The sequence below is a fragment of the Nothobranchius furzeri genome, chromosome 17 (genome assembly GCF_043380555.1).
Source record: "Nothobranchius furzeri strain GRZ-AD chromosome 17, NfurGRZ-RIMD1, whole genome shotgun sequence".
NCBI lineage: Eukaryota > Metazoa > Chordata > Actinopteri > Cyprinodontiformes > Nothobranchiidae > Nothobranchius > Nothobranchius furzeri.
The window spans coordinates 49,053,607-49,068,212 of NC_091757.1; the positions used below are offsets into that span (position 1 = coordinate 49,053,607).

The following is a 14,606-nucleotide window of genomic DNA, read 5'->3' on the forward strand; positions in this document are numbered from 1 at the left end:
GGGTAGGTTCGCGGCCGAATGTGAAGCGGCTGGGATGAGGATCAGCACCTCCAAATCTGAGACCATGGTTCTCGACCGGAAAAGGGTGGCTTGCCACCTCCGGGTCGGGGGAGAGGTCCTACCTCAAGTGGAGGAGTTTAAGTATCTCGGGGTCTTGTTCACGAGTGAGGGTAGGAGGGATCGGGAGATCGACAGGCGGATTGGTTCGGCGTCTGCAGTGATGCGGACGCTGAGCCGATCTGTCGTGGGGAAGAGGGAGCTGAGCCAGAAAGCCAGGCTCTCGATTTACCGGTCGATCTATGTCCCAATCCTCACCTATGGTCATGAGCTTTGGGTAATGACCGAAAGAACGAGATCGCGGATACAAGCGGCCGAAATGAGTTTCCTCCGTAGGGTGGCCGGGCTCAGCCTTAGAGATAGGGTGAGGAGCTCGGACATTCGGGAAGGACTCGGAGTAGAACCGCTGCTCCTCCGGATCGAAAGGAGCCAGTTGAGGTGGTTTGGGCATCTGGTCAGGATGCCTCCTGGACGCCTCCCTGGGGAGGTGTTTCGGGCATGTCCTGCCGGCAGAAGGCCCCCGGGTCGACCCAGGACACGTTGGAGAAGTTACATCTCCAATCTGGTCCGGGAACGCCTTGGGGTCCTGCCGGAGGAGCTGGTGGACAAGGCCGGGGAGAGGACGGCCTGGAGCTCCCTAGTTGGGATGCTGCCCCCGCGACCCGGACCCGGATAAGCGGAGGAAGACGAGACGAGACGAGACGAGATTTTTACAAACGGGAACTTAGGTAGCACTGAAATCCAGTGAATGATGCCAAGGGCGATTGTTCAGAGTTCTTAGCTCAGCGAGCTGCGGGGCAAGCGGGCCAAGGAGACGAGTGTAGTAATCCAGCAGGATGGGAGGTGAGGAAGCAGAGAGGAAAACTGCAGGAGCGGTGGAGGAGGATGAGACGTGAATGAGAATCCGTGGTTCTTAGCAGAATCTGGTGAAGGTTGGGGTGATAATCCTAGGAGGAGGGCAAACCAACGAAGCTTCAGGAGCAATTTCGAAGCCGTAATCAAATAAACAGTCCAAGGTCAAAAATCCAAGTAATCCAAACATGCGAGGTCAAACAAGTACGAGTGGCAGGCGTTACCAATACTGGAGCAATCATCCGGCTTCGAGTAGTGTCCCCATCCTCCTCTTAAACCCGAGCTCCAAATGATTTAACGCGGCACAGCTGGTACCTCTCTGCTCCTCACCTGTGGAACACAGAACCCCAAAGATTGTTAATTAAGCAGGAGGACTCACCTAGACCCGAGAACGATGACATTACCCCCCCCCTCAACGGGCGCCCCCTGGCGCCCCAGCAGTGGTCCTTGAGGCCTCGAAGTCAGAGATGAGGGAGGGGTCCTCGATGAACGCCCGGGGGACCCACGAACGCTCCTCCGGGCCATACCCCTCCCAGTCCACCAGGTATTGTACTCCCCGACCCCGAGGACGAGAGTCAAGTATCCGCCGAACCTGGTAGACCAGACCACCCTTGTAGTACCGAGCAGGCGGAGGCGGGTCCGGGGACGGACAGAGAGGGCTGGTGGCCACTGGTTTGATCAAGGACACGTGGAAAACAGGATGAATCCGGAGAGATCGCGGAAGATCCAGACGAACGGTCACAGGGCTGGGAACCGCCACAACCTTAAAAGGACCTAGGAACCTGGGAGCAAATTTCTTGGATGCGGCCTTAAGAGGTACATCCCTGGAGGACAGCCAGACCATCTGTCCAGGAGCGTAGGCTGGTGCCGGGCGGCGATGACGATCCGCCAACTGCCGGTTCCGTTCAGCCGTGCGTAGAAGTGCGGCTCTGGTAGCCGTCCAAGCTCGACGTGCCCGGCGGAGAAACTGAGGAGTAGTGATGGTGGAGTCTGACTGGAGGGGAAACAGAGAGGGTTGGTAGCCAAGAGAAGCTTCGAAGGGAGACTGACCTGTGGCTGTTGACACATGGCTGTTGTGGGCATACTCCATCCAGGCCAGGTGGTCGCTCCAAGAGGTGGGGTTGGTAGCACATACACAACGCAGCATAGCTCCCAGCTCCTGATTCATGCGCTCGCACTGTCCGTTGGTCTGCGGGTGAAATCCGGAGGTTAATGCTACACGGGCACCCAAGGCGTTGGCAAATTCCTTCCAGACTCTGGAAACGAACTGGGGGCCCCGGTCAGACAGGATCTCCTCAGGATTCCCATGTAGACGAAACACGTGTTTGATCAGGAGCTGGGCAGTGGTGGCTGAAGATGGGAGAGATTTCAGAGGTACCAGGTGGCAAGCCTTGGAGAACCTGTCTACGATAGTCAATATGGTATTGAAACCACGAGAGGCAGGCAAACCACACACAAAATCCAAGGAGATGTGCGACCACGGACGAGACGGAACAGGAAGAGGACAGAGTAGACCAGCAGGTGAGCGGTTGGTACCTTTATGTTGGGCACACACATGGCACGCCAAGACGTATTCCTTTACGTCCTTGTAAATAGACGGCCACCAGAAGGAGCGCTTAATGAGGGCCAAAGTCCGACCGACACCAGGGTGAATGGAGAACTTTCCAGTATGAGCCCAGTGGATAACCTTGCCTCGCATGACCTGAGGAACAAAAAGTCTGTTTGAAGGACCATTACCAGGACCGGGATCAACCCTGAGGGCTTCCAGAACTCTGTCTCTGATCTCCCATGTGAGCCCCGCCACCACGCAGGACGGAGGCAGGATAGTGCTCGGAACAGGGCCATCCTCAGACGAGTACTGACGGGAAAGGGCATCTGGTTTGATGTTCTTAGACCCTGGCCGGTAGGAAATGACAAAGTTAAATCGAGCAAAGAAAAGTGACCAACGGTATTGGCGTGGGTTAAGCTGTTTAGCTTCCTTGAGGTAGGTCAAGTTCTTGTGGTCGGTCCAGATCACGAAAGGGTGTTCTGCTCCCTCCAGCCAGTGCCTCCATTCTTCGAGGGCCAACTTCACTGCCAACAACTCTCGATCCCCCACGTCGTACCGACTCTCTGTCGGCGTCAACCGTCTAGAAAAGAAGGCACAGGGATGGAGTTTATGATCGACGGGAGATACCTGGGACAAAACGGCTCCAACCCCAGTGTCAGAAGCGTCCACTTCAACAGTGAACTGCTGGCTTGGATCCGGCCTGGTGAGAACAGGAGCCTCCGTGAACTTCTTCTTGAGGGTCCTAAAAGCCACTTCTGCTTCTGGGGACCAGGAGAAGGTTTTACCGGTAGAGGTAAGACAGGTTAAAGGAGCGGCTGTCTGGCTATAGTTCCTGATAAACCGCCGATAAAAATTGGCAAACCCTAGAAAACGTTGTAACTGCTTCCTGGTAGGGGGCTTAGGCCAGTCTGCCACTGCCTGTACCTTCTCGGGGTCTGCCTTTAACCGCCCGCTCTCCAGAACAAAACCTAAAAACTTTACCACAGAGACATGGAACTCGCATTTTTCTGCTTTCACGTAGAGTCTGTTCTCTAGAAGACGTTGAAGCACAGCCCTGACATGCTTCTGGTGTTGGGCGATCGAACTGGAAAAAATCAGAATATCATCCAGATAAACAGTCACAAAGTCATTGATATAATCACCCAACACAGCGTTGACCAGTCTCTGAAAAACAGCCGGGGCGTTGGTGAGTCCAAAAGGCATAACCAAGTATTCGAAATGCCCCAGCGGTGTCTTGAAGGCTGTCTTCCATTCATCCCCCTGGCGGATCCGAACCAGGTGGTAGGCGTTTCGGAGGTCCAGACGAGTAAAAACGGTAGCATCCTGGACGGGCTCGAATGTGGAGGACAGCAGTGGAAGAGGGTACTTATCTTTCACGGTGATCTGGTTAAGACTTCGATAATCGATACAGGGACGAAGTGATCCGTCCTTCTTAGCGACGAAGAAGAAACCAGCACCCAGGGGAGATGTTGAAGGCCTGATGGTCCCGTTGGCCAGGGCCTCAGATATGTAGCTCTCCATGCTGTCCCTTTCCGGTTTGGAGAGGCTGTAGAGGCGGCTGGAAGGCAGCGGGGCACCAGGGAGCAAATCAATACCACAATCGAAAGGGCGGTGCGGAGGCAGAGTCGCTGCTCGGTCCCTGCTAAAAACCTGTTGCAGGTCGTGGTAGATTTCTGGTACTTGGGAGAGGTCAGGAGGCTCAACCGGCGTCGTGTTGGAGCCCTTCGATACCGGAGAGGCCGAGTTGAGGCACATTTGGTGACACGTCGGACTCCACGCCTCGATTCTGTTCTCCTGCCAATCAAGGTGTGGGTTGTGTTGCACCAGCCATGAGTGTCCAAGCACCAACCGGTTCTGAGGGGATGGAAACACAAAGAGTGAAATTGTCTCAATGTGATTACCTGAAGCCCGGAGCTGGAGCGGCGCAGTCCTGTGTGAGATGGTGGATAACGACCTCCCGTCTAAAGAAGAAACAGTCATAGGTTCCTGAAGAGGAACTTTAGGGATATCCCAGTCTCTGATTAATTGAGGGTCGATAAGGGACTGCTCACAGCCGGAGTCCACCAGAGCAGTGACCTGGTGGTGTTGTCCCTTCCACATCACGGAGCAGGCGAGGGTGAATCGGGAGGTTGAATGTCCAAAACTGCTACCCACCAGTACTCCTGGACCTACTGGTGGGCTCTTCCTTTTAACAAAGCCGGGCAGGTCTGGACGAAATGCCCAGGCAGTCCACAGTACAAACAGAGACCCTTACTCAGCCGGTGGTGTCGTTCCTCCTGGGTAAGGTGGGCCCTTCCCAGTTGCATGGGCTCCTCCGCCGGTTCTGCCTGGAACGGTGGTCTTGAGCTGGGTTGACGGCGTGTTGAAGAGGAAGACGGAGTCAATGGAGGAGTTCCGTGGAACTCTCTATGTCTTTTGTCGATCGAGATAGAGAGTGTAATGAGACCCTCCAGGGTGGGGGGCTCAGGACAAAGAGCTAGCTGGTTCTTGACCTTGTCATTGAGGGCCTCAATAAAAGCTGCTTTTAAGGCCTCGTTGTTCCAAGTGGTCATTGCAGCCAAAGTCCTAAATTCCAGTGCCATGTCAGCTACCGTTCTCCGACCCTGGGAGAGGCGTAACAACTTCTTGCGTATGTCCGTGACTGTTTCAGAGCTGCAAAAGGTCAATTTAAACTCTTCCAAAAACTCCTCATAGGAACCAGATAAAAACTCAGGGTTGCGACTCTTTGCCTCTGCCCATCTAAGAGCCTTGCCTCTTAACAGTCCCACAATAAAAGAGTTCTTTGCAGAATCGTAAGAAAAAGCGCTTGGACAACGCTCGAAAGCCAGGCGACATTGTAATAAAAATCCATATCCGTCCTCGAATTCACCGGAAAACGTTGGGCAAGATGGCGGCGAAGCTAGACGGAAGTGGGTGAGTTCCGGATGTCCGGGTACTTCCGGTCCGGGCTGAATCAGAGCCGGTGGCGCTAGTTCCGGGACCGCTAACGGAGCCTGGGCAGGAGCTGGAGGGGCTGCTGGAGCCGGTAAGCGATCGTGGAGTTGTTGAACCAGAGCCTCCAACTGCTGGTACCGTTGATTAGCGACTGCCAGCTGATCGAGCAGGACAGGAAGTGTTTGTTCCTGCTGTGCCATCCGGTTTGCCAGGTCTGCTAGGGCTGATTCCGCTGGGTTATCTTGCTGGCCGGATGATTCTGTCATGGCTTGTGGAAGGCGTTTAACCCAAGACATGCAGAATCAGCTCAGGAGTCAGGAGGTAAGAAATTAAAGTCTTTATTTTTACAAACGGGAACTTAGGTAGCACTGAAATCCAGTGAATGATGCCAAGGGCGATTGTTCAGAGTTCTTAGCTCAGCGAGCTGCGGGGCAAGCGGGCCAAGGAGACGAGTGTAGTAATCCAGCAGGATGGGAGGTGAGGAAGCAGAGAGGAAAACTGCAGGAGCGGTGGAGGAGGATGAGACGTGAATGAGAATCCGTGGTTCTTAGCAGAATCTGGTGAAGGTTGGGGTGATAATCCTAGGAGGAGGGCAAACCAACGAAGCTTCAGGAGCAATTTCGAAGCCGTAATCAAATAAACAGTCCAAGGTCAAAAATCCAAGTAATCCAAACATGCGAGGTCAAACAAGTACGAGTGGCAGGCGTTACCAATACTGGAGCAATCATCCGGCTTCGAGTAGTGTCCCCATCCTCCTCTTAAACCCGAGCTCCAAATGATTTAACGCGGCACAGCTGGTACCTCTCTGCTCCTCACCTGTGGAACACAGAACCCCAAAGATTGTTAATTAAGCAGGAGGACTCACCTAGACCCGAGAACGATGACACAAGCGCGTGTACACACACAGGTGCTCACATGGCGCTCTCATAAGTATGGACTTCGGCATTTTCAACACATGTCTTAAGGCTGTGGTTGGCAGTAAATGCACCGTGATTTATTATCGTGTGATTGTTCAGTAAAACAATGTTAATTTTTAATTTCTTCATCAGGTTGACGCAGTGATAGTTTGCTCCTGTTGTATTGATGTGTGTCCCTTTTCTAAAGGTCTAGAAGCAGACTCTTGTTAATCATTGACTGTTTATTTTTTTGGACCCCCCCCCCCCCCCCCCCCCCGTCTCTTCCTTTCTCTTTCACCTCTGTCTCAGTGTCTGGTTGGAATTACCAGCATTCAAAAAAACAATAACAATAAAGTTTTAAGTATCAGGCGTGACATCAAAAGCAGAAGCTTTGATGCTCCACCTGAGAGTAAATCTGTAAGACTTGTCACCAGCATTCAGACATCAATTCTGTTTGCTTCACAGCCAGACAGGACACGGAAAAAAAGCCATGGTTTTCTACGTTACAGGGAATGTTAACATTTATGGCCCCGCCCACCTTATAGCTTGGAACCGATCCCTGGGAAGCAGATAGCAGAGCACGTTTAGGCTAGCAGAAGCTAAAGTCTGATTTATACGCCTTCGTCAGCTCATTGCAGAGTCACATTGATGGAGACATTTTCTGTTCAGACTTCCCCAATGTCTGAGGAGTGTTGCAAAAACAATTCCGTGCCAGCACAGGTGTAGCGATTTTCTGGGGGTCTCTGATCCACAATAGTGTGTTTACTATGGGGTGTTTTATATTGTGTTTATGTAGTTCAGAGACTTTTTAACATGGACAAATTTGTCCGTTGCTCTCCTCAACCTCTTCATGCAGTCGCCACTTCTAAACCCACGTTTTCTGAAAATTTTGTAAGTGAATAAGGACAAATGAAATGAAAAGGTTTGCTGCATATCTTTGTGCTCCTTCAATCAAAGATGTATAAAATTAAGGTTTTCTGACTCTTTCTGTGAGACGCTCTTTGATCTGTTTCATGTCTGCCACTAGATTTCTTTGGTACTCCTTTTATTTTTTTGAAGTTGGAATGGCTGTGTTGTTGATGAAGCAAGTGGTGACCTGACCAATCACAGGCTTGCAGTCTCTGTTACTTTCAACAAACTGTTAAAACTGTGCGTGTCTCCTTCTGAAGAGCCCTTGCATCGACATATCATGGCGTTGCGTGTCTATGTATCAGCGCAGATGGAGAAGTATAAATCAGGCTTAACCATTAGCATTAGCAACTCCGTAAGATGGGGGAACACATTCAGTCTTGTGTTATTAGTGGAGATAATACATCAGTGTTTAATCTTTTACTCAAGAAAGAAGAGCGAACGAAGGCAGCGGAAGAGTTGCTTTGATGTTAGCCTGTCAGAGGCTAGTTGTTGGCATACCATGAGTAAGACTCGTAATCCTGACGTTTTTTGCTTCCTTCTCCTAATCTTTTCTTCCTGAGACAGTATCTTCATGCTCGGCTAATCCTGCTCTTGTTCAGACGATTAAGATCTGGAATTGGTGTAGAAAATAGTGGGATGTTCAGATTAAGTGATCAGATTGAAGCATCTCTACAGATGATCTTTTTTGCTACTTGTTCACAATGGTCTGGACATGCCTGGAAACTACAGAGGTATTGGTGTTCTATTTTTGATGCACTCTTATAGATCTGCGTGACCATTGTGCACCCTGAACCCTTGACAGCTTTGTTTGGAGTAAACAGGGTGGGTGCCCCTTTGGTCAAATGCCAACAGCCTTTTGTTGTTTGCTGGTGAAGAGGCTCATTTTTTCCATAAAAAAATCACATATGCGTCTTTTTGAGAATGTTATCAAATTTACTGTTCAAGAGTTGAGTCTAATTAGTTTCTTCAATCAAAGGTGCTAATGTAAGCTTGTTACACAGAAAAAAAAACCAAAACACTTGCAACCAGAACACAGCTTCTTTATAATAACTACTTCTATGTTGTAGGCCTTATTTGACCCAAAAACATGAACACAAATACTGGTTTTAATGTTCTTTAATGTGTGCGAGGGAACTTGCAGGGAACTGTTTAATTTTGATTGGCTGTGAGACAATACACTTGCCAGGAGTCTTTACACAGGCCTAACCATTTTGAAACATCAGTATGTTAAAATAAGCATTGATTTAGATCTTTTGGTGACAGACACCATAAACGACAGGTTGTTTATCTCTCTAAAGCTGCAGCTGATGGTTCTTTTTTCTTTTCCATGTTGTGCTCTCATTACTTTTATTAGATTTGTGTTCTCCCTGTGGGTCTGTCCAGTCCCTACATTATTCAGTTGTCAAATTTGTGTTCAGTGTAATATGTAGCATCTTAAACCACTCAGTCATACCAGCAGAAACCACGGTCAAATTAAATTAGAATATATGATTTAGGAGCTTAGAATATAAGCTTTGTGTTTTGTGTACATCAGGCTTTTGGACCTCATTGTAAATCAAATAAACAATCTAATAACACTTTTTGGGGGGTTGTTGAAGTTCTGGATAAAAGTTGTATATTAGAAAATATCAGTTCTTTGGTCCATTTTCTACCACTTATCGATGGTCTGATTGTGGAGGTAACAGGTCCTGCTTTTGTAATCAGCAACGCCTGTCTAGGACCAAGTCCGTGTTGTATAGGGAACACCCGGAGTCTGTTATTCTTGTGTTTTTCGTATCCCGACTGGACTACTGAAATGTCTTCTATGCCAGTCTGAGTGAGTGGGCGGTTGCAAGGCTCCAGTGTTCCCGAACACGGCTCTGAGATTTCTGACATATCACTCCAGTGCTGGAGGCCTTGCTCTGGCTCCCGGTGCAGTACAGAGCCAAATGTAAGATCCTCCTACTTGTGTACAGGGTTCTTCAAGGCACTACTCCCTCTGTCAGCACTACTGCACAGACTTGTCCCCTCTTGGTCTCTTGCTCGGCTGAGCGGGAGCTGTTGGGGGTCCCCTGCTCCAAATACAGATCGAGGGGGGATCTTAATTCTGGCTCCAATGCTCCTAGCCTTTTAGTGTTAGGCAGGCGCCATTGCTTCTTGTTTTTAAGTCTTGCTTGGAGACTAAATTTTATGTGATGGCATTTCAGAATTAGGGATCACAACACTGCCGTGATCTTTTATCATTTTTCATAGTTTTTTATCTAGTTTTACTTGTTTCATGATTGTTAATTAAACTTTCTGAATGTTTTCATAATTTTTAATATATTTTAATCGTTCTTACACTATATTTGTTCTTATTGTGTGTTTTGTGATCGTGTTCAGCACCTTGGTCTGCTGATAAGAATGTGCTTTATAAATAAATAAATGAACCAAACTGAACATACATGGGGTCCAGGAAGGAAGCACAGACATCATTTTGGCTATAATGGCTCTCCAGTTCCTCCTGTGGGATCCCAGGGTTTTTTCCAGACCATTGAGAAGAGATTTCTTTGTCTCTTTTGAGAGGGACATGCCCAGAAAACCTTCAAAGAAAGGCAACATGGTAGCGTTGTAGTCCGTTGTCTCCTTTAGCCATGGATAGCCTCAACTCCACTCTAAGCTCCCCCTGGCTGAGAGAGCTCCTTATGTCTGAGCCTACGAAGATGCTCATTTCACCATGTATCTGTATCCGGGATCTTGTTCTTTGCTCACTTTCCAAATCTCAAGACCATGGGTAAGAGTTGGAATGTAGACAAATCAGTACATCTACATCTTTTCATTTTGACTCAGCGTTTTCATCACACAGACCAGGACAATGCCCTTAATGCTGAAGATGAAGCTCAGATCTGTTTGGCTTCAGTTGTGCGCACTTAAGCTCCCTGGCTTGAAGTTGTTCACAGAATCATACACAAAAGCAGACATGAGATCCTGAGTGTGTCTCCTTTGACTGATTCTAATACGTACTTACAGGCTTGTCTAAGGGCCGAGAATGCAGATCTAGCTCTTCTTTGGTTGTGCAGGGACCAATGAGCAAACCGCTATGATCTGTCACCTTTGGGGCTTTAGCCTGGTGCGCTGCACAACCAGTAGGCTATGGTCACTGGACCTCAGGGACCTACTGGGGGTGTAGGGACTAAGAAGATCACCAATGTAAGATGGTGCTTGTCCATGTAAGGCCCTATAGACCAGAACCAGGATCTTGAAATGAACCCTGAAGTTGACTGGCAGCCAGTGAAGCTGGAGGAGAAGCGGGGTGAGGTAGGTAAGTAGGTGTGTTTGGAGGACTTGGTCAGAAGCCGAGCACAGGCATTCTGAACCACCTGTAGACGGTTCAGAGAGTTTTTACACAGATTTGTGAAAAGAGAGTTACAGTAGTCTAAGCGTGAGGAGATGAAGGTGTGGAGAACTGTCTCAAGTTCAGAGCGAGACAGAATGGGACTCAGCTTAGCAATGTTCCTGAGATTTAAGAAGGAAGAGCGAACAAGAGAACTGACATGAGAATCCAGAGTGATAGCTGGGTCAAAGGTCACACCAAGATTCCTGACGGAGGGTTTGGTGTGAGAAGCAAGCTGACCAAGAGAGTCTCTGACCTTGGGAACCAGCTTTTCTGGGGCACAGATGAGGATCTCAGTCTTATCTTCATTCAGCTGTAGAAAGTTCCCAGCCATCCAGGTTTTGATAGAGTCTAAGCAGGTGTGTAACAGCTGCAGCTTAGACATCTCATAGGGCTTAAAGGAGGTGTACAGTTGGATGTCATCTGCATGAAGATGGTAGGAGATTCATTTGAAGGAGCTCAGGATGTGCTGAAGAGGAAGCAGATAGAGGGGGAAGAGCAGAGACCCCAGCACAGAACCTTGTGGGACACCATGGGTAAGGGAGGTGGTGGCGGACCTAAACTTGGAGACGGCCACAGAAAAGGAACGCTCAGAAAGATGAGGAGATTCACTCCAGAGCAGTTCCTGATAGGCCTACACAGTCTCTCAGCCTCTCCAGTAGCAGGTGATGGTCAACAGTGTGAAAGGCTGCAGTCAGGTCCAGCAGGACCAGAACAGAACAGTCCCCTGCATCACTGTGAGTCAGAAGGACATTAGAGACCCTAATGGGCCATTCCCATCTGTACCGGGTCGGCCCGGGCCGGGTAGCCCCAGTCAGCCCCAGCCTGGCCCGGTTGATTCCACACATCCTTGTCTTAAGCCCATGTGGGCTGATTCTACCCACCTATCAGAGGCTTGCTCTAATGGAAGGTGTGGATTTGCTGTCAGCAGTGGGTGTGTTGGCCCTGGTCGGCCTGAAGCAGACCCCCTCGAGAAGAGGGCTGAGAATGAGCCTTGGTTGGCCCGGAAAAATACCAGGCCACCCAGATATGTAAACAACCTACTCTATCCGGCCCGGGCCGACCCGGTACAGATGGGAATGGCCCATAAGAAGAGCTGTTTCAATAGAATGAGCTCTACGAAAACCTGGCTGTAAGCGGATTCCTGCTCGTTTACCTCTTTTCCTCTGACGTTTTCCCGGGACCGGATAAACATCGCTGGAGGTGCGCTGGTTGGAATCGTTGTTTGCCTCCGGGCCAGTGCGCCACTCAGATAAACAAACAGGGAGGTACATCCTCGGAGCATCTTGGGCGATTGTGAAAGAACGGAAGGACAAAAGAGTCTGGCGATCATAGGAGATGGTAGCAGGGACACTACTGAAGAGGATCACAGATAGGAGCAAGGTGGAAAAGAGGAGTTTAGTGGAGAAAAGTTTGAAAAAGTGGCTGATAACTGTGGCTAAGCCAAGCACAGGCGCCATCTTCAATTCAATTCAATTCAAATTCAATCCAATTCAAAAATACTTTATTAATCCCAGAGGGAAATTGATTAATTGATCTTACAGAGTATTACAGAAGTTGTTGATTGAATGAAAAAATAATAAAATTCAACCCCAATTTTTTATGATTTTACATCCTCATGAAAGCATTAGCCCTGAGTTTGATCCTGTCCTTTATTCTAAAATCTGCTGTACATCTCAGCTGGACATCTTCATTATGCCCATCATCCCTAGGGTTGATCACATGGAGAGAAGGAAATAATATTCAGCTTCGTATTCAGTATTTTTTCAGGCAGTTTTGTTTTGAAAGGTTTTCACTCCAGAATCTTCACACCGGCAATCATGCTGCAACTGAGTAAACAACCCTGTTTTGTGTTTGGGTGCATTTCCATGACTGAACGGCTAAAATCAGTCTTTTAAATGTAACAGAACCATTTGCATCAGAATTCTCTAACAGGGTAGAGATGTTGCAAGAATTTTTTCAGCTCATTTGGCAAGAAATGCCAGCTGCAATCAGTCTGCACTGAATTTTAATGCATCCATAAAAAAAAGAAAGCAGTTTTTTCTTCCTCAGTGTTCTAAGGTACGGGTCCTACGTTTGTTAGTTTATGGGAACGTACAGAGAACATATTGTCAAGTAAAGTCTGGTCACAGTTTGCAGAGAGAACCAATGAGGTATTAGCGGCTGCATGGTGGCGCATTTGTTAGCACTGTTGCCTCGCAGCACGAAGGTTGCAGGTTCGAAACTCTGCTGCGGCCTTTCTGCGTGGAGTTGCGTGTTCTACCCATACAGGCATGGGTTTCCTCCGGGTACTCCGGTTTTCCCCACAGATCACAACATGCCCTATAGGTTATAAATTGTAAGTCGCTTTGGATAAAAGCGTCTGCCAAATAAATAAACATAAGTTGAATTCTGGCTCAACCTATTTATGTTCAGCTGTGTTTTGTCTTTTGTCTCTTTTTTTTCTTCTAGAGTGTCGCTCCATCTCAGCATCTAGATGGGCGAATCAGGCTCCCGCCGTTCTACACTTGTTTCTCGCCTGCCAATCTTCCGCCGTAGTGGCAATAAGAGGCAGGATTCTCTCCCGTCCTCTCCGTCTTCAGGGGGAGTTGGTAATGGCGTTCACACCTCCTCACCTTCCAGCACCAACTCCAGTTCTGGCAGCACCGGTAAACGCCGGAGCCTTTTCCGAGCTCCGTCTCTCAGTTTTGCAGCAAAGCGGAACAGCGATCCCCGCGTCCAACCAATCAATCTTAACCTCACCCCTCCCCTGACTCAGACTACCGACGCGAATGGGAACAACCAGCAGCCAATATCAACGTCAGTGTCAGCGTTCAGCGAAGGTGGCAGGCGCCCAAAGTCGCGCCACTCGTTTGGCTTTGGCAGCCACAAGCAAAAGAAAATCTCACGCTCTCAGACGGAAGAGTTTGAGAAAGCTTCCTCATCCTCCTCTACAACCAATCGGAATGTCTTTATCAACTGCATCAGCAGCTCGGGAGCCAACGAAGGCGACGACTCCGGGTTCCTTGATGACTATAGTGGAGGCAGTAACAACAACAGACGCTCATCACGCCAGAAGAAACAGCTGCTTCCTAAATCTTTCTCCGCTCACCACCGCTTCTCCCGTGCATCCGACCACCACAGACCTCCAGAAGTCAACCTGGACCCTCCGAGCTCCACCACCATAACTCCAGGGGCAGGAGAACTCACCCCGGGGTCGTGGCCCGGGGAGCTGATGGGAGCGGGCGGTGAGAGCTCGCTTCAGTCCCCTATGATATCAGAGGATCGAACCACAGCCATCACCCCATCAGAGTTTATTGCCATCACAGAGGACTCCGTGTCTGAGGTGGACGCTCTTCCAACTCCCAGCCCTGGTGTAACCTCAGACCCTGCTTGTGGGCTCGGTCCGGTTACTGATCATGCTCCACCTGACCCCCCACCTGCACCTGAGGGCTTCAGTGTGGCAATTTCTGCTTCCCAGGTAGTTTTGCGTTGTATTTCATGTGCAAAGGCTTGAGCTTAACAACAATGAAACCAACATGCCATAGTACTTTAACTAATAGGTTTACTTGTAAATGTCAGTAAAATAAACTTTTAACATATCCAACAACATCTTTTTCTTCCAGGTTTTCTTCACTCCAGCCCAGTCCAGTGCTGAGAAACCATTGCACCCTGACACCAGCACAGCTAACAACACGGACTATGAAACCGCTGCTTCGCTCTCTGAGCCAGAGACGGCTGTGGCCTGCCTACCTCTAAAGGAGCAGTCCCTGGAGGAGAGGAAGGAGAGGGAGGAGGAAAGACAGGAGGCGAGGAAAGAAGAATCTACAGAGAAAAAGATGGAGTTGGTACTTGAGAGACAGACAGGCCACCACACAGAAACCACAAGTGAAAGCGAGGCGTGTGGGGTTCGCAGTGATGGCTGTCACTCAAACCCAGAGAAGAACGAAAGGAGGCCAAGAAACACACGCTCTCTTCAAGAAAGAGGAAGCTTCTGCGGCTGCCATGAGCCCAGGTCGTCTCATTTGAGGAGACCACATGCAGGTACAAAAACTAAAGTCAAACCACGTGCAAA

General features: G+C 49.2%; 1 protein-coding gene across 3 annotated transcripts in view; it reads left to right on the forward strand.

Moving 5' to 3' along the window:
• Positions 1–14,606, forward strand: part of ccser1 (coiled-coil serine-rich protein 1) — a 189,690-nt gene that overhangs the window by 7,831 nt on the left and 167,253 nt on the right. For all 3 annotated transcript variants that reach the window (XM_015972794.3, XM_015972795.3, XM_070546128.1), the window contains exons 2-3: positions 13,004–14,012; positions 14,158–14,575. In XM_015972794.3, the coding sequence (XP_015828280.1) occupies positions 13,029–14,012; positions 14,158–14,575 (1,402 nt within the window). In that variant the 5' untranslated portion in view covers positions 13,004–13,028. The remainder of the gene's footprint in view (positions 1–13,003; positions 14,013–14,157; positions 14,576–14,606) is intronic.